Source organism: Cupressus sempervirens, chromosome 10 (genome assembly GCF_028749045.1).
Source record: "Cupressus sempervirens isolate cs-2001-9-10 chromosome 10, ASM2874904v1, whole genome shotgun sequence".
NCBI classification, from domain to species: domain Eukaryota; kingdom Viridiplantae; phylum Streptophyta; class Pinopsida; order Cupressales; family Cupressaceae; genus Cupressus; species Cupressus sempervirens.
Genome location: NC_143127.1, coordinates 522413275 through 522433903, shown reverse-complemented (window position 1 = coordinate 522433903; position 20629 = coordinate 522413275). Strand labels below are relative to the sequence as shown.

Sequence of the window (20629 nt, the reverse complement as noted above, 5' to 3'; positions counted from 1 at the left end):
CACAAAAAAATTAGTGCTTTTGTGAGGCCATATCTCAATTTTCCATTGTTGGATTGGCCTGATTTTTTGATATGTTATGAAGGGTCAAGTGATCTAATGACTCGATGGTTGGATTGAGGAAATGAAGTATGATTCAAAAGTTATGAATGATTGTGTTTGGGTCTATAAAAAGGATAGCAAGAAGGTATGTTTTGGATGATTTGGATCCTAAGTTTTGTTAAGTGGATCAGTATGGGTAATTTGGTCAATGTGAGAAATGTATAGATGTTATTCATATGGATATGGTATTGGGGAACCAAGTTAAAAAGGTTTGATAAAATGAAGCCTCTTAAGTTGGGATATTTTGTGGTTATTTTAAAATTAAAAAGTTGTAGTATGAGGATAGTAACAAAGTGAAAGGCTAGTTATCAAAGATTATGAGTCTAGGAATGAGTTCACGGTTGGGAATAGAATCCATGGTTGAGGAGTGGAGTCCTTAAGTGTGTTGAGATTAGATTTGAAGCCAAGAGTTAGTTTCAATGCTGAAGGTGGAGTTTAAAATCAGATTTGGGGTTACGTGAACCTTATGTAGGAGGTTTAAAAGTGTGTTGATGTTATTGTCTAAAATGTCATGGATCTTTTTTGAAGCCTTTGAGTTCATTCCAATTCCTTGATAGACTACCATCTTTTTGTGAATCCCCTTACTTATTACTATTTATTAAAGGTTTACCAAAGGGCTTTGCATCATTCTACCAAGATAAGGAATAAATCCAATCTAAAACTAAAACCACAAGGAAAATAATGGTTTTATGTATGTCACTCATTTCTATAAATAAGGTTTTCCTCTATAAACAAGGTTTCCCTATTTTTCTTACTCTGAATAACATGATAAAAAGTGAACTCTCATATATTAACTATAGAGTTTTTGATAGAAAAAAGATATAACTCATGGTAGCATTTCAAATTAAACATTGCATCCAAATTTGATAATTAAGGTTGTTAAAATGTTATTCACAAAGTATTGCATTTGAATTGATTATTACAAACATGATCAAAATTAATGATATTCCATAAACATGAACAATGCACATGATCCATGATCAATTGAACAATACTAGATACTAAATTAATATGTATATCATTGTGCACATAAATGACAAAAATATATATACCAAAATACATGTACCCATAGACAAATTACACAAATATATATCAAAGTTCATGTATCTATAGACAAATTGCACAAATATATATCAAAATACATAGATCCATATACAAAATGTGGTTGATCATGCCATCAGAATGTGTATAATATCAATATTTTTGTAAACAATGCGACATATGCCATCTCAAAATGTCTCATTACGCATCCTATGACAACTATACTATCCTAGGCTACTAGTGGATAATCAAAATGCAACCTCCTCGCTGCACTAGGTGGATCGGATGCCTCCTACATAAACAAACAAGGAAAACCCAAGTTAGACTACTAAATTTATATGATTCTTTGTATCTAACATTGAATTACTCAAATGCATAATGATTTTTTTTTAATGAATATTTATACTATTAAAATTTTATCATAAATACCTCTCTCATTGACCTCTTGCATCGATCAGGAGTCCTCTCATATGTCCTCGGCAATGCTTGTACCTCGCTGATTGTGGGCTATGCATGTTCAAATATGTTTGTCAGATGAATCTACAACTTAAACTATAACATTATAATTCATAGCATGCTAAATTTATAACATATAATCAAGAATTCAAACTACAACTTCCCTATGTTGGCTCCTCCTCAAGATATAGTGGTTGCATCATCAAAGATACAAAACTCCGTCTTCCAACCTTGTGTGCACTAAGAGTTTCCTATGAGATACAAAATACTAGTTGTTAATATCACGAAAATTATTTTTGAATTTATTTATGAAAATAAGGAAAATAAAAAATAAATGATACTTATACATACAATGGGGCTCTTAGTGTGAATGGAAATGCCAAAGCATCTACAACATGGAATCTGCATGGGCTCATTGCCAGTAGCCACGCCCTATACAATAAAGAATGTAATTAAATTTCATTACACAAACATTTTACAAGAATGCATCAATATTTAATCAAATAGAAAGCACTTAATTACCTTTCCCTTGTCAATGCTCCTAGCTCATCCCTTGCACTTTGTCCCCCAGGGATAGGTGATACTTGCAAGAAAAAAGAAAGATTAGAAACCATATATATGCTACAATATCAAATAGAAAAAATAATGAGAACACAACATAATGTACCATAGATGTCCCAAGGACAAATGAAATAGTTGAGAGCATGGCATCATCAACCTATCTTAGCTCCTCCTCGGTCATCAACTAAACATGAGTGAAGATCACATACATGTATAAGTCAATATAGCTTAAAAATTAAAATTACTCTATTATAAAGATTAACTTTAAACCGCATGTGTCATAAGAAAAAATGTATACACGTACCGACACAGAAGGAGTCCATGCCTCTGCATGCCCCTCCTCTCTCGCATTAGGGTTTGTAGCCTCTACATGCGCGTCTAGTGTATCCTCATCAAATACAAACTGATACTCAGAAAGATCACCTATGGGACCTAGACAAATATTCTTGCACATTATGTAAGTATGGGGCACACAAACATGTGATGAGCTTGTCGATGATGAACTCACACCAACATCATCAACATGGGGAGGCAGCACTGACCTAGCCTAGGATATCAATACGCTACTCAACCTATGGATGGCTCTAATAGTCTGAGAGCTAGCCTCTGCAATGATATCAGGATGTTGCACTTAAGGAGGGGGGAGACATAAGTAGGGGGGACAAAAGTGTCATCTTTCTTCCACTAGGAAGAGGGTCTATCCTGAGGAACTCCTCCTCCTACACCCATGTTGGGCTTCATGCTCCAATAGTTCACCTTGAGGCCCAACACAATTTCTACATACAATTTTCTAAGGAAATAAAATGGCACCTCTACATTGCTATGTGGAGGGATATCAAAAACCATCCACCAACGATCTCAAAAGTTTGCACGTATGGCATCATTTGTGCACCATTTAATCGATAGTTTGGGCTTTCTGCGATCGACTGGTAAACCGATTTTTGGGTTCAAAAAAAGGGCAACCAAATCATCTTTACTTATATTGAGGGTCACAACCTCATCATAATCCAACCCATCATCAAAAATCTCATGCATTTCATCACACCAACGAAGAGCGGCATTTTGTTCGTTGGTAAGTGTTTCAATGTTATCCACTATGGTGTTTAATATGGATAACATAGGAGCCAATGCGGGTACAGTATTATATGTTGTTCGCAAAGCCCTCAATTTGGTGAGATTTTCAAATATCAAATCCTTAATTTGAAGAGGGTTTTGAGGGGGTAGGGGATCATTTGGTGGACGATTTTGAGGGGGCACTAGATCATTTGGTGGGGGTTATGAGGAACAGTATTTCTTGCCTCAGTATCATCATTTCAACCAACCATACCTATTAATTTGCAAAACATAATTTCTATTAAAAAAACCTAAATTTCAACAATTTATATCAAAAAAAACCTAAATTTTAACAAATTCAATTAAAACTAACAAATTTATAATAAAATTGATTGAAAACATTTTTAAAAAAAATAAAAAATCACTAACATATATCATGTATCCATACACGGATTGGATATCGAAGCTCAAAACACAAAACGCAGTGTGAACAAATAGCCCTTGGGTTTTTCTTTTTTTTTAAAATCACAGTATAGGTATCGAGTATCTAATTTCATATGGGATATCCAATAATATCAGGTATCCGATATGAAATTGGATACCTGATAAGACTTGGGCCTACTTTTTAGCTTTGGTATCAGGATGGGTGGAAAAAAAGTCAAAACAAATTTTGAAATGCTTTTAGACATTTTTTAACTCTATTTTTTTCACATCACCACTTTTTGGCACACCATGATCCTGCACATACCCACCATGTGGATGCTTCACAAACAAGTTGAGAAGTGTCTCATACTGCCTTTGATTTCCATATGAAATTTTGGACAAAGAACTCTTTTCCATACTAACTATCCATGCCTTGGCATATTCCTTAGAATTTCTCCCATTACATATAGGAGGGGTGACCTTGAAGTCCTTTCTTAAAGTAGTTACAATCTAAATCTTGTCATTAACATTCTCAACAATTTGACAATTAGCTTCCATCTTTTCTTTATGGATGCAAGAAATCAATGCTAAATTAAATACCTAGAAATGAGAGGGGGCAAGGTATTTATAGGAGTCCTCAAGGGATTTTGGTTGCAAATGTTTGAAATATGTTTGTCCAACATGTGGTTGGTGGATGTGATAAGTGGAGATGGGAGAGATTAAATATAGGATGAAATGATGTGAGTGGGATTAGGAATGTATGCATTAAATGGAATAATAATAGAATATATTTATTTAATGGGAATAATGGAGAAATATAAAGAACAAAATATTTTATTGTATGGATTAATCAAACTAATGGAGAATTATGAATATTATAGTATAGTGAAAGATATGATTAATGGTATGATAGTTATAATGTAATGGAGAATGAGAATATTGTTTAATATTGATATGGATCCACCTAATTTATGAAAAAATTGATAGTAAACTGAGGACAACTTTTACATGTTTACAATACACGTATTTTCATTAAGGAGATTTGGATATGAATCCCTTCTATGATAGCATGCTGCCTTTGGAAGGAATGGAATAACAAAATTTTCAAGGATCAATCTAGAAGCAGCTCTTCATGATTAGTAAACATCAACTAAAATGGTATCAATCTTGCCTCCTTTGGCTTGTCTAAGCATCTCCCTAACCTATAATAATTTGAGATAAAACAATGATAGGGAACTAACAAGATCTAGCTAGAATGAATTGGATAAAGCAAACTATTAGACATAACACTATTTGAAGACCTCCCCTACAAGGATGGGTGAAATGTATTTTGGTTGGGTGTTTTAAATGGAGTTCAAGATTGTGAGTGCTAGTGCAATCCTAGGGGATCATAAGGACCACTTGATTGATGCACTACTATGAATTTTGGCATTAAATCCAAAAACATGGTTGAGACCATGTTTATGTAGAAGGGAATCATACTTTCTAAAAATCTAAGTTTTAACAAATTGGAAGTAGAGGGACAGACGAAACTAATAAAAGACATATTAACAAACGAAATCAAAGGACCTTGGGAAATTAGAAATCTAATGAGTGATATTATTAATTCTTTATAGATCTTCCTTCAAACCAAGGTAATGCATGTTTAAAAGGAAGGGAATGTCTTTACAAATATATTGTAATGAAGATTTCCAAATTCAAAACTAAAGTTGTAGGATAAGTTCAAACGTCTCGCCAAATATCCAAAAATTACATCAAATGATATTAAACATCATTAATAAAAGTGACATGTCACATGAGCTGAGGTGTAAAAGAAGTTGGAGTCTTCAAATAAAGTAGAAGTTTCCATACAAAGTGATAAGTGTTATATGTTGTTCAATTGGAGTTGTAATATTAGTTGGGGTAATGTGTTAAGATAATCTTAAGTACCATTGTCTAGGAATCATAGCAAGAATCCCCCTATTTTTAAAAAAAAAAATCCCAAACTTATTTTTGTCACCGCCCTCTAATAGCTACCTAAGATCCCCACACTCATTTTCCAACATAAATGCTCGTGGTATCGTATTACCCGTTCAATGAAGACAAGGTAGAAAGCCAAATGTCACTTCCATTAAAGGAAATGTTGCTAATATCAATGATTATTTCTCTAGATAAATTTGAGCTCTTTGTTCAATGATGGAGTCTCACATGTGAGGTGACTTCACTAAACTCTTTGTTCAATGAGGTCTCACATGTGAAGTGACATCACTAACTGTGGAGCTCAAATTTTTTAATTGGTCAAGTACATTTTAGATTTAATAGCTATGTAGGATACCATCTCTAAATGGGGTGTAATTATTATTTGGAATGTAATTATTATGTGTAATTATTTCTCTAGTACAATAAAGCCACTTTTTTCATAGCTATGTAGGCATAGAATGATGCCATCAACACTAAATTCCAGAGCTCTTCGAAGTAAGGAAAGACTAAAAAGGGTAGTCTACATTTTGAGGTCTCTCCCCAAATGGTTGTCAATGTTGTTGGTATAGAGAACATAGGAATAAGAATTGCTAAATAGGGTTCAAGCAATTACAAGAATTTCATCGATAGATTCCAGAAGGATGGCATAAACCAAGGAAGATTCTAAAAAGGTTGTGATAGGTTGAATCTTCCCCTTCATATGCCTTCGTAAGTCTATAGTATATATTATTTCACCCTTCCATGTTGATATATGATTGGGCATGGTTACTATTTCACATTGTTAAATCATGTTAGGAAAATAAATGTTACCTTTTTTTGTCTTCCCTACAAAATATTGACAAGAGGCATAAGCGCCAAAGTTCCTACCTTTAGCATGGTGGATTTTAGAGTAAGAGTTGACTGAAGTTGTACATTTAACTATGACTTAAAATGGAATATTAGATGGGATGAAGAACTTTTAATATATGTACATCAATTGAATAAAATAAATCATTTGAAGACATGAAACTTGCATTAGTCTATGTTGCTCTTGTTCTAATACAAGAATTTATAAGATTTTTCTCAATTAACATTCATAACTACTCCTAAATTTTAATAAATCGTTGCCTTTGTCAACTAAAATTTTTAATTAAGTGTATCAAATATTAAAATATTTGGTAGGTAAAAATAAGCAATGTATTTTACTAATAGAAATTTAAAAAGTAGAAACAATCTACCAATAATGAAATTTTAAAATATTTGAAAATTAAAAGTTCAATAGTTTTAAGAGATTTATTTTATTGCTTACTTCAAAAAAAAAAAAAAATTTAACTATTTACTTCCAAATAATTTTTTTATAAACTACTTCTCTGAAATAAATAAAAACACCTTATTATAATACAAACAAATTTTAGTTTATGAAAATAAATTTTATTTTAATTACAATACTTCACAATAATATTAATCTAATTGTTTTAATAAAACCTAACAAAAATATGAATATCTAATAAAATTAAATTAAAAACAAAATACTCTATCATTATAATAAGAAGATATATTACCTATGTGTATTTGGTGGTGGTGAATTTCCACTAGTTTCATATTAATATGTCCCTCCAACATAATTATTTTTTAATAATTTAAGCCCCCATTGTTTCCATTTCTTTATTGTATAAGTACATGCATACACGGTTCATTTTTTAAGAAGAAGCTTCTCAAAGATTTTCTAGCTTTTCCCATTGCTTTAGAGTTTGAAAATCTAGTATTTTTCTTGAAAAAAAATCATATTTCTGCTTGCTTCAACAAATGGAAAGTCAAAAAAAATTAAATTTTTCAATTCTTAAAAATAAATATTTATGTTTAACTATAACGTTTTAGCACAATAGAATTTAATACAGTGTGATGATTGGTTAACTGACCTAGTCAAACTAAAAAATTGTGTTAGTATCTTGCATGTTGGCAGGAACTAATAAGGGTGCGAAAACAAATGTTACCTTTTGTTTCTTCCCTACAACGAAATATTGATAAGGGTGTCTCCCACAACTTTGCAGAGGTTTGATTATGGCACTTTATGAAAATATGCTCTAGTTGAGCACTTGCATGGCAATCCTTTATAGAATGTACAACAAAACATGCTTGCTCCTCCCCTCTTGCCCAAAATTTGAATACCCAAAGAAGCCTTGTGTTACGTGGCCCCTCTATGAAAAAACCTAGCTTAATCCTTTGAAAGTAAAATGGTTGGTAACCCTTTCACCCTTGTTAATGACATGCTCGTAGTCACTTGGGAAAGAGAAAAAACCTTGTAGACTTCTTGGGGTCCTCAAGAAAAAATGTCAACAAGCATGCTCATAATAAAGGTGTTGCTATCACCCTCACAAATGATGTCAAATAGGAAAAATAGTATGATGCTAAGGAGTCTATGAAAGAAGCTAAAGGGTATTTCTCAGGGGGGAAAAGATTGGCTAGGTTGGCCATGATTTGTAGATATATAAAGTTTTGAACATCTATTATATTGAGATTCTTTTAAGCAATGGAATTTAAAAATATTATTTTCAATCAACTCTATAGTCACTTGTTTCCTATAGGGCTAACCAAACAATGGTGATCTCTAATGCCATGCTAGTGATGTGAGTGCATGCAAAGAAAATGTGGGTCAAATGAAGCTCCTATAAATTCTTACAAGGCAATTAGGGAAATGCCCCTTGTACTAACATAGTAGCCTCCACATTCTCCTTGCCTAACTATTATTGCATACATTTGTGGAACTATGGAAAGAGTTGTCATTCAAGGAGTTGAACGAGCTTTTGATTTATCTTTATTACTTCTTAGAGTTCACAAAACATCCCACCCTCTTGTTGCAAATATAAGAGGAGTAACTGAAAGGGGAGGGGTGAATCAATTACCACTAAAATAATTCCAAAACCCTTCGATACCAATACAAGCTTTGTATTAACTCAAATCCTTGCACAGCTTGGTTAGAACTAGATATTCACTATAACTTGGTTAACAAAGAAATCTTGAGATATTAATGTGTGTTATAACACCTTTAGTAACTTAGTTGCATAAAAATAAAGAAGTATGCAAATAACATGAACATGTGAGACACCAAGATTTAATGTGGAAACCCAATTTGGAAAAACCACCAATGCAACTAGTTATAACTTTTCACTCTTCTGAAGTGAGTCTTTTTTGGAGCCAACCTTGTTAAAGGCTACAAAACAAACTATTATGTGTGACCCTATTAAAGGATTTGAATCACCCTATTATGAATGGCCTTGTTAGAGGTCTTAAGACACTTTAATCTAGAAATGTCACCTTGTTAGAGAATTTACAGTATGATTGTTAAGTCAACTCTATTAAGAGATTTATTCATTGCTATAGTTGTTAAAGAGTAACAATGATTGACCTAATTAATGAAGCAACTGATTTGCAGATTCAGATCGTTGTTTTGGCTTATCCTCTAGATCCTCCCTAATCAGAATAATCTTTATAGCTCTTTGGATGTTTTTCTCTTAATCAAATATCCTTCTTTATTTGCATCTTATCTTCTTCCACAACTTGATCTTTCATATATATGAAACTCAATGTTAAGTTGGCTTAAATACCTTTACAAATAAACAATTAACATCCACTAAGTCGGCTTACATAAACAAAATTGTTCTATTGTAGGTCAGTTGATACTGAAACTAGGTCACTCAGTTACCACTAAGTTCCTTGGTAACCAACTTGACTTGGCTTACATTGAACCCCTTTGGTAACCAACCTGACTCGGTTAACACTTGAATCCTTTAATGACCGAACTAGCTTAGTTTGCACTTGATCAATGAACTTGCTTCTTTTGAACTTCTACTCAGCCAATAAAGGAGTCTTCTGAGCTTGGTTACTACTGGCAGTGCTCGGTTAGAGTGTAACATTTGTGTAACATCAATGACAATATACAATTGAATAATTATTTTTAATAATCTCCCTCTTTTGCATTAATTGCAACACATGTCATAAGCAAATGAAACTTAGAGCAATTAAAATGATTTATAAGATTTTATAATATCTTTAGTTGCATTCTGATTCTTCATCCATGATAGCTCCCTCTAAGATTCTCCCTCTAACATCTTAACTTCAGACTCCATTTGATCAAGTTCTCCCTCTTTTCTTTTGATATGAACATGACATATTCAATCTCTCCCTCTTTGACATCAAATGCCAAAGACTTGATATAATGAGTTTATAATGTACCTTATGTAGTGATTCATATGCAATGAGCTTTGACTTCTTTGCATCAACTTGATAGATCTTCAATGCAGTTTGGTTGATGCATCATTAATTTGTACTCTAGTGAGCATCAAATAGGGGAATGGCCCCCTAGCTTTCCTCTGAGATAAAAAAAAATGCATCCTTAGGTAACATGTCAGCAACCTGCTCCTTTGTGTTCACATATTCCAATCTAACCTCTTTATCTTGAACTAATTCTATTAGAAAATGATACTTGATTGCAATGTGTTTTGTCTTAGAGTGCATCATTGGATTTTTGGATAGGTTGATTTCACTTGTGTTGTCCCAGTAGATAACCACTGGGTCCTTGATTTCTTCCTTTATTCCTAACAACAAGTTGCTTGATCAAGACTGTGTTGGAACAATTAACTATTGCAACAACATATTATGCCTCTATTGTAGGCTGAGAGATGCAATTATGCTTATTACTGGTCCATGACACACTAGCCTCTTTCTAAGGAAAAATGCTCCTCCACTGGTGTTTTTTATGTCATCAATGCTTCCAGCCCAATCTGCATTAGTAAAGACTTTCAACGCAAGGTTTCCTCCTTCTTGTACCATAGGCCATAGTCTTGAGTACCTTTTAGACATCCCATAATTCTTTTTACTGCCATCATTTAATTTTCTATGGGATTTGCAGAAAACCTTGCAACTATACCAACTGCTAATGCAATATCAAGTCTTGTGTGAACAACATGCTGAAGCTTCTTAATAATAGATTTGTAGATAGTCTGATTTACCTTTTTTGAATCATCATTCTTAGATAGTTTGTGTCAAGTAGACATTGGTGTTCTAACTAGTTTGGAATCTTCCATTTTGAAGGTCTTCAATTTCTCCTTGATGTATTTTGACTAAGGTAATTGTCATCCTTCATTTGATGAACTTGTAAACCAACAAATAATTTTATCTCTCCAAACATTGACATTTCAAATTCTTTCCTCATTTCTTCAGAGAATGATTTACATAAGTCATCATGACCTGCGAATAATATATCATCCACAATTTTTGCTAACAATATCTTATTTTGTGGTCCTTCTTTAATATACAATCTATTGTTATCATCGGTTCTCCAAAAACCAATCTTTACCAGATACCCATGCAGCCTCTCATACCATGCTCTAGGAGCTTGTTTCAGACCATACAAAGCTTTGTGTAACTTACAGACCATGTCTCTTTTATTTGGATCAATGAAACCTTCAAGTTGGTCAAAGTAAACTTCTTCTAGAATTCCATTCAAGAAAATTAATTTTACATCCATTTGATGCACGTTGAATGCTTTGAATGCAGCATATGCAAGCAGTAATTTGACCCCTTCAAGTCTAGCAACATGATCAAATGTTTCTCCATAGTTCATACCTTCTTGAGCATATCCTTTGTACACTAGCCTTGCCTTATTCTTTGATACTTCATCATTTTCATCCAATTTGTTTCTAAATACCCACCTTTTTTTAAATTTTTGTCCTTGGGTCTAGGAACAAGAGTCTAGGTATTGTTCTTTCCAATTTGCTCAATCTCTTTATTCATTGCCTCTATCCAACTATCTAAATTCAATGCATCTTTAACAGTTCTAAGTTCAAATTCAATAAGCACACATGTACCTTTTAATGTGTTCCTTATCATTGTGTCTTTTGTCTAATCTCCAATTATTTGCTCAGGTGCATGATGCCTTCTAACATATCTAGCAAGTACACATTCCTTTCTTTTAGATTATGGATTCGGTTCACTTGGTTCACATGCTCAAAGGTTTTGTGAAACTCTAAACTTTGCTTTGTTTCCCCTAGCCAAAACTCAATTCCCATAGTTTGACTTAGATTCCTCTTTTTGGGAATCGGTTCAAACTATCTCCAACTCGGGTTGTAATGGCTACAACTCGAGTTACACTGGCTGCAACTCAGGTTGAACTGTACAGACTTAGGTGACTTGGGTGGTGTTGATTGTTGAAGTGATGTTGTCTATTATTGCCCAATCACATTTGTTTGTACCTTTGGTAAAGTATCAGGCTCAAAGTAAACAAAATTTATGTAGTCTTCAAGTTCCTTGTTGCTTTGTTCTTCACTCTTTTCTGCAAACTCATCAATTTTTACATATACACTTTCTACAACTTTGTGACTAGCAAGATTCAAACATTTATATGTTTTGCTCTTGTTGGAATAGCCTAGAATTATGTCTTCATCACTTTTTGCATCAAATTTTTCTTTCCTTGTCTCTTTCAAGATATAACATTTGCTTCCAAATACTTTGAAATAACAGACATTAGGTTTATAGTCATTCCATAATTCACAAGGTGTATGATATGTACCTTTCTTTAGTTGAACTTAGTTCAAGGTATGAACTGTTGTGCTGATTACTTCTTTCTAGTATTTGGATGCAACATTTTTCTCTATCATTAGTGTTCTTACACAATCCATGATGGATCTATTCCTTCTTTTTGCTATGTCATTTTGTTGAGGTGTACTAGGTGCAAATACATGTCTTTTGATTCCTCTTTCATTGGAGAACTTATTGAATTCATTAGAGATGAATTCTCCTCATTTATCTAATCTTAGACATTTAAAATTCTTCCCTGTTTCTTTTTCAACTCTAACTAGATAACACTTGAACTTTTGAAAAGCTTCAAATTTATCCTTCAAGTACATTATTGTCATCACCCTAGAATAATCGTCAACAAACAAAATGAAACATTTATCTCCACTATAGCTTTTTATACCTATTGGTCCACAAAGACCTGTGTGAACTAGTTCCAAGACTTCTTCAATATTGTAATTCTTACTTTAAAGCTACTTTTATCCATCTTTCCTATCTAACATTTTTTGCATATGGCCATTTCAAGTTTCTTCAGATTTGGAACACCTCTTACTCTTTTGTTCTTACTTATAGTGACCAGATTGTCAAAGTTTACATGGCACGTTCTTTTATGTCATTGCCAACTTTCCTCTACTTGTGCCAAAAAGCATGAACTTCCAATGAGATCTAGATAGAATAGATTACCTTTTTTCTGATTGCCAGTTCCAACTAGGTTTCCTTTACCATCCAGTAGCCTAGCCTTCCCATTCATGAATTCTACCTTGTATCCAATGTTGTTCAACTGTGCCACACTTCAAAGATTGTGCCTTAGTCCTTCAACCCAAAAAGCATTGTCACATTTGAGTTCATCAGTCAATGCAATTGCATTTTTTTCCCTTCACATAGTGCTCCAAGTGTTCAAACTTAGTTTTATCACCAATCATGTGATGAGAACAACTACTATTTATTATTCATGTGTCGTTCTTGTTAACATGAGAGATAAGTGTCATCTTTACATTATCCTCTTCATCTGACTCATCTTTAATAGAAATATATACCATTTCATCTTCATCGTCATTGTCAGAATCTTACCAATATAACAAGATTTCTTACCTTTGTCCTTGTAGTTTTTATAGCTTACTTTTGAAATCTTTCTTTCCTTTGAACTTGTTGAATTTCTTGTCATCTTTGTTTTCCTTATTTGGACACCATGCAACAATGTGACCAACTTCTTCGCAAGAGAAACAAATCAGTGAAATTTTGCCTTTATATTTACCTTTGCCTTTTGGTAACCTTCTTGCAAGCAGGGCTTCAATAGCTTCAAGGTCATCATCTGATTTTTTTTCTTCTTCACTATCAAATTGTTTGCCTTTTGAGTTTCCTCTCTTTTAAACAAAAGTTAGTTTGGCTTTGAATGTTGATTCTATATTCTGAGATCCAGTAAGATACTTATCAAAGTTATCTAACTCAAAAAGTTGTTAATCTTCCCACTAGTGCATCCAAAGTTATATCATTTTTGGGATCACATCTCATCTCTTGAATAGCTAAAACTCTAATTGCATAAATAGGAAGAAGACTTCTTAATACCTTGTTGACTACTATCACATCATCAATTTTTCCTCCTGCAACTCTAATTGCACTCACACTTGCTTTGATTCTTTCATTGTATTTGGCAATGTTTTCATCTTCTTTCATTCTCATCTGATCAAATTGGCCTCTTAAGAGTGTTTGCTTTGGCACTCTCATTGTCATCTCCTCCATAGATCTTTTGCAGCCTATTCCACATTTCAGGAGTAGCAGGACAATCTTTGACTTCATCAAATTTAGAATAATTGAGAGCAGAAACAATGCCAATCATCATTGTGTTGTGATTCTTTCTATCTACAATTTGATCCACAGTCAAAAGATTGGGAGGTGACACATACTGGTTCTACCGATTCTCCAAGAACCTTAGGCATGTATCTCCAATGGTTCCCAAATACAGCTTCATGAGTTCCTGCCATGCTATGAAGTTGTCTCTGTTCAACTTAGGAATTTCTCTTCTATAAGACATCTTGATCTTTAGCTTAGGTCCTTAAAACCTTTTTTGCAAGCACCAACAACTCTGATACCAATTGTTCAAAATATAAGAGTAACTAAGATAGGAGGGGTGAATCAGTTACCACTAAAACAATTCCAAAACCCTTAGATGCCAATACAAACTTCTTATTAACTCAATTCTTTGTACAGTGCGGTTAGAAATAGATATTCACTGTAACTTGGTTAACAAAGCAATCTTGAGATATTAATGTGTTTTAACTTTAAGTAACTTAGTTGCAAAAAGATAAAGCAGTAAGCAAATAACATGATCACATGAGACACTGCTACAATTGTTAGAGAGTAACAATGATTGACCTAATTAATGAAGCAACTGATTTGCAGATTCAAATCATCGTTCTGGCTTATCCTCTAGATCCTCCCTGATCAGAATAATCTTTGCAACTCTTTGGATGTTTTACTTTTAATCAGATATCCTTATTTCGCATCTTATCTTCTTCCTCAACTTCCATATTTCAATCCACAACTTGACCTTTCATATACATGAAGCTCAATGTCAAGTTGGCTTATATACCTTTACAAACAAACAATTAACATCCACTAAGTCCGCTTACATAAATAAAATAACAAAATTGTTTTGTTGTAGGTCGACTGATACTGAAACTAGGTCACTCAGTTACCACTAAGTTCCTTGGTAATCGACCTGACTCGGCTTACATTGAACCCCTTTGGTAACCAACCTGACTCAGTTAACACTTGAATCCTTCAATGACCGACCTAGCTCGATTTGCACTTGATCACTGAACTTGGCTTCTTTTAAACTTCTGTTCAGTTGATACTAGAGTCTTCTCAACTCAATTACAACTGGCAGTGCTCGATTAGAGTGTAACATTTGTGTAACATCAATGACAATATACAATTGAATAATTGTTTTCAACACCTCTATCCCAAGATAAGCACCCCTACCTAACTCTTGCTATTTCATCATTTCTAAAACAAACAACTTGCATGCCCATTCCTAACGCAAATCCATTTGATGGTTGCTTCAGATAGACTTCAAACTTCAGACTTCAAACTGGAAACTTCAAATCCCCATGGCACTCACTGTTGGCAAAGCAACTCAGATTATCAACTCCACCACCGTTAGCTTTGAGATATAAATATATACATACTAAATTTTTAGTTGTTTGTGCCCTTGGAATCTCCACTAGTGTAATTTTAGCTCATGTTACTTATCATTTCTCAATTTCGGTAAATTTTGATATTCAGTCAACCCCCTTTTGGAGTGTATGAACCATTGCAACTCCCAAGATGAGATCTCATTCTACATTTTTTATACAATTAGTGCTCTTTAATATGTAACATTTCAAATATAAATGGCAATTTTCAATCAAAATAAAATGTGATAAGTGCCAATTATCTTCATTATTTTAGGTTGAAAACAATGAATTCAATTAACTATCAGGGTGAGTTTAAATTGAATTGCCATGCTATTAATCACTTTTGGACAATAGAAAATACAGTACATTCTAGACATTATTTATCTATCACGAGGATCTAATTACATAATATTCCATACGAGCATCTTACGGAGTAACTGGATGTTAATGATTTCGTTGAAGTTTCTGGTTTGGCATCTCAATAAAATGTGCCAGTCTGTAAACTAGGTAGCAAGTACAATAAGCAAATCCCTGAGAATTTATTTCAATTTACCCTGCCAACAAAGAGCTAACTGAAATAACTTTAGATCGTAAGACTCATAAAAACGTGCCTAAAATCGTACATTTGCACCAAAAAAGATTGTAATCAACAACGTAAATATGATATGTAGATGAAAAGTACTGTTAATGTTTGAAAAAATGGAATGCGCTTGCAGTAAAACTCAAACAATTAGATCAAACATTGTATCATTCAAGAATTGTAAGAATGTATAAACGCCCAGAAAACTGGTGATGAGTAGATGCCAAGCATAAGATTCAAGCAATAAACACAGAACTTCAATCCCCAATGTATTTTTTAAGCAACAAAGGGTAGCAATGGACTTTAAGAATGTGTATTTTTGCTTCACAGTATGAAAGATATTGTAGTCAATATTATAAGCAAACTTATCCTCAAAGCTATGCAGCTGCCAAGATACTTATCTGAAAGAGAAGCATTTTTATCAATATGATGTAATGAAATGATCTAACGAATTTGGTTTTAACATTGTCATTAAATTGTATCCTTACCGTACAAACCCAAGCCAATGACAAGCCAGTCCTCTGTGTTGAGGCATGAAGAAATTTCATCTCTTACAGAAGCAAAAATGTCTTCCAACAGAAGGGGAAAAAGGGCCTTGGACTAAAGCATCTCATTGTGAGAAATTTCAGTAGCATTCCTATCTGCTAACTATTTTTAATTCAGTTTTCAGGGTGAAGGAAATCTCCGTTAAAAGATCTAGACATAGTTCAAATGAATACTAAATTTCCGGTAACTAGAGCAAGTTAAAGACTTGCCATGCTAAATATCAATCTGCTTAGTCCTTTTAAGTTCCTTTTTTACTTGAACTGACAACAAACTATTGGTAATTAAGCATTTAGTGTCTCATAATGAAGTTGCATTTAAGAACACTTCTCGGAATAAATTAAAATCCCTCTCATATGCATGCACACTTAGAGCAGATTTATAAAATTGATATCCATATGGTCTGCGCTTTGCTTCATAGACTTCAAAAGTAATTTGTTTTCAAATGAAGAATTAAGAGTAGTGTAGACACATCTGAAAAGTGGCCCAGACAGACCACTGGAAAATAGTATTGTTCACATCTGCGGCATTAAAGCAACTTGGTGTTCAGCATTTATAATATTTGCTATAAATCATTCAGCTTGAAAGCTAGAGCACCTTTCATCATAAATCAGACCTCTCCCATCTCAAGCACAAGAATTAAAGTATAATTTAGTATGGGTAATTCAGCAAAACCCTGTAACTAACTACAAAAGCAACCATCAAACTGAGGCACTGAGACATGGCTGAAAAGAGGTCCCACAAGCAATCCACTGCCGCTTGCGTCCACGAGGAAGAACACAACTAGGTACCCTATGCCATAGCTTTCCAGAAATGTCATAAAGTACCAAGCGGTTCAACTGCCTAGATCTTAATGATAGCAAAACCGAACCTTTATTCCCCAGGCAGATCATTCGTACCTGTTTACCATAGAAATCTAGGCACATCATATTTGGCATTCTGTCTACCTCCTTCCATAGAAGTGTCATCTTTTGAAGCTCCCATATACAGACACATGTAGCAGCATTTTTTGTCAGCAATCCAACCAACATAATTTGACCCTTGCATTCTGCAAGAGTATGATCCATTGAGTACAATGGCGGCGGGATTGCAAGTTGCTGCCAAGTACTCTTTACCATATCATATGAAACTAAACCATCTGGATTTGTGCGCATAAAATACATCACACTATCAATTGTAATAGCCTGAGACCTGTAATTTAAAGCAAGAGGAAGTTTTATATCTGATGGAATGTTTCCTGGCCTGGTCCAAGCATTCTCTACAGAATCATAAACTTCATAATCTCCAGCACATCCTAACCACAACAATTTATATCCAGCCCCATTAGGGTTAAGAATCATTCCCACAGCCACTCGTGACCACACTCTCACAGATCTCGATGGCAATTCCCGGAATGAATGAGTAAGTGGATTGCACACATAGAAATTCCGATGCCCTATATCAAGGAAGCAGACAAGCCCTCCAGCTGAAGCAACTGGTAATATAATTATTTTTGGTGGAAACAATGGCAATGACAGATGATACCATTTCTTCATCGAGGGATCATATACTGCATCATTATTTACATTCTCATGTGTTATGGTGTAAAACCAAGGACACTTAGGCAGCACTTCAGCACATTGCTGAGAAAAGCTGTGGGAATTGAGTAAGGAATTCCAACTTCTGCATACCGAACGAAAACGAAAGAAAGCAGCAATAGGTAACCGTGCAATAACTCTTTCAAGAAGATCCTCCGGAAACTCTCTCCAAATGTTTTCCTCCATAACACCTACAGCATCAGTAGGCAACTGCTCATGGCTCTTTTCCCTGCGACATCTTTTAGAAGGTGGAGCTTTCAGTTCAGTCATCTTGAAACGACCAGATTTAATTTCCCTGGCAACACTACACCCCTCATCTGCAGAGTTATGCTCCAGATCTAACAAATACCTCCTGTAAGTTAGAAGAATGCTATATCAGGGAAACCAGTCTCACAGTAATCATCCCAAATCATATATTTAAACACGTAAGATTATTTTTTCTGTATCATATTAGAAAAATTTTAGCAAGATTCTTGAAAAGAAATCATTCACGATACAAGGGTTACCATAAGCTAAATCCCATCTACTAGAATCATCTGAATATACAATACCTACAAGCTATTATTTGTGATTTCTGAGTAACAAGCAATATAGTCTTCAGGATACATTGGTTGCAACATGTAAACAAGAGAAAAGCAGATGGGAAGGCAATCATTTAGAAAATACATCGCATAGAACAGTACAAATGGATTTTGTAAATGTAAAATCCAAAAATCTGAAACTCAATACAGATATTCTTCCTGCAACACCATCACAAAGTCAATGTTATCACAATATAAGCATAATAAGTTCACCCATGTGTTCTCTTGATGTAGGATGACAATATAGACAGACAGACAAAAGATGTAGATTACTTAACTTTGCTCCAATAGAAGTAAATACTGGTTTATGTGTAAAAGAAAGAGTAATGTAGATTACTTGATCATAATACTTTATCTATTATAAAAATTCTTGCAATAGTCACTTTTCGAGGGACATCTATTAAATTCAGATCATAAAATATCTACTAACCTTAAAATTGTCATCTGTCTCAAATGCCATTTGATAGGCCTATAAGATTTCAACATCACATGACCATCTAAAACCCTCTGGACTGCATAAGTTCTGAAGTTCATTCAACGCAACCAAAAACAAATTCTAAAGAAAACAATATGTATAAATTTATAATGCTTGAAATCACTCGTGCTCAAATGAAGAGATACTTTACAAGGGCTTGTGATGATGCTGAATGAAATTGACCGAGGTAGAAGTCCTTCAGATTATGAAGCAGATTACTGAATCAAACTCGATATTCCAAGATGAAATTCTTTGAGTCAATTATTAAGAGGAAAACAAGGAGAAGCTTCTGATGCAGAAGTTTACAATTTTGTGAGAGAAATCAAGACTAATGTTCATATCTCAGTTTCTTTCATTGTCACGGAATCACCTGAGTAGCCAAATTAGGTTTTCATGCTAGTACACCTGATTTTTATTATAATCAAACTGCAAGCTGTCAAATCTGTTTGTGATTAATCATGTCATTGTCCCAGTATTCTCAAGTCCAGTACTCATTAAAAGTGAATTGGAAACCATGTGATGACTACACAGAAAAGGCTCAGAGATGACACAACTCACTCCCAACAAGTCTACATTCATAGGTGATGAATCAAGATTTTGGATATGTATCATGTGCTTTCTTATAATTACACCAAAAATAAAAACAGAAAAAACTATTAAAAAATACATAAAAATTACAACCTTAGATCACACTGAGACCCACATGATGCATATTAAAGCAGCAGATTCATCTTATTCATTTCATCCTAAATCAAGTTTCTCAAATGGCCTGAGCTGCTTGCATTAATCTTGAATTTCCTCTGCAGCTCATCACTGGAGTTTATTAATCTGCCTCAATGTTTCTGGTTGTCCCTACATTGGGTTCAGCTAATATCTGAAAGTCTTTCCTTATGGGGTTGGCGGTTGACATTCCAATTTTGACCTAGGTCTGTTGTTTACTCATAGCTTTAACAGATTAGCTAAGCAGTTAATTATTGTGGATCACAAAAGTGTTAAAGTAAACCTTATTCTTATCATAAAGGTCATCTTTGGCATTTTCAACCAAGTTGGTAAGTTAAAAATTTACATTTTTACATGCATCCATAATCATAAAGACTCAGTCTCGGCAGGCTGATTTTTTACTTGTAATCACACATGAAATATAAAATATTTAAGGAAAAGAACTTTTATCGCCCACACTTAAATCAACTTTTTAGACATGATAAATTTATCTATTAGACATTTAGAAGCTACTTTGATCACATACAGATTTATATATCAATAAAATGACTACAAATGTGCACTAGAGATGAGGGAAACAACATTTTTTAATATACAACTATTACCGGTTTAAGGTGTTCAAAACTCATGGCATCAAAAACAAGGATCACCACATGGAGTCATGAACTATGGTAGAAAGCATCCTCTATGACCAAGCCCAACATCAGTAGCTCTGTTGAATGTGAAGCTCATATCTCAGAAAAAATTGCAATATGCTGTTACAGCCATAGTAGCATTACTCCAGATCAGGATTGAGAGACACAGTATAAATGTAATTTGAATACTAAGATTCC

At 33.9% G+C, this 20629-nt stretch overlaps 1 protein-coding gene across 1 annotated transcript in view; it reads right to left on the bottom strand.

Annotated features, from left to right (window-relative positions):
* Positions 1-16821: 16821 nt before the first annotated feature.
* The window catches only part of LCR (Galactose oxidase/kelch repeat superfamily protein), a 51050-nt gene continuing 47242 nt past the window's right edge, over positions 16822-20629 (bottom strand). Inside the window, exon 2 of the mRNA XM_089803728.1 lies at positions 16822-18372. Within this exon, the coding sequence (XP_089659854.1) occupies positions 17145-18372 (1228 nt within the window). The 3' untranslated portion in view covers positions 16822-17144. The remainder of the gene's footprint in view (positions 18373-20629) is intronic.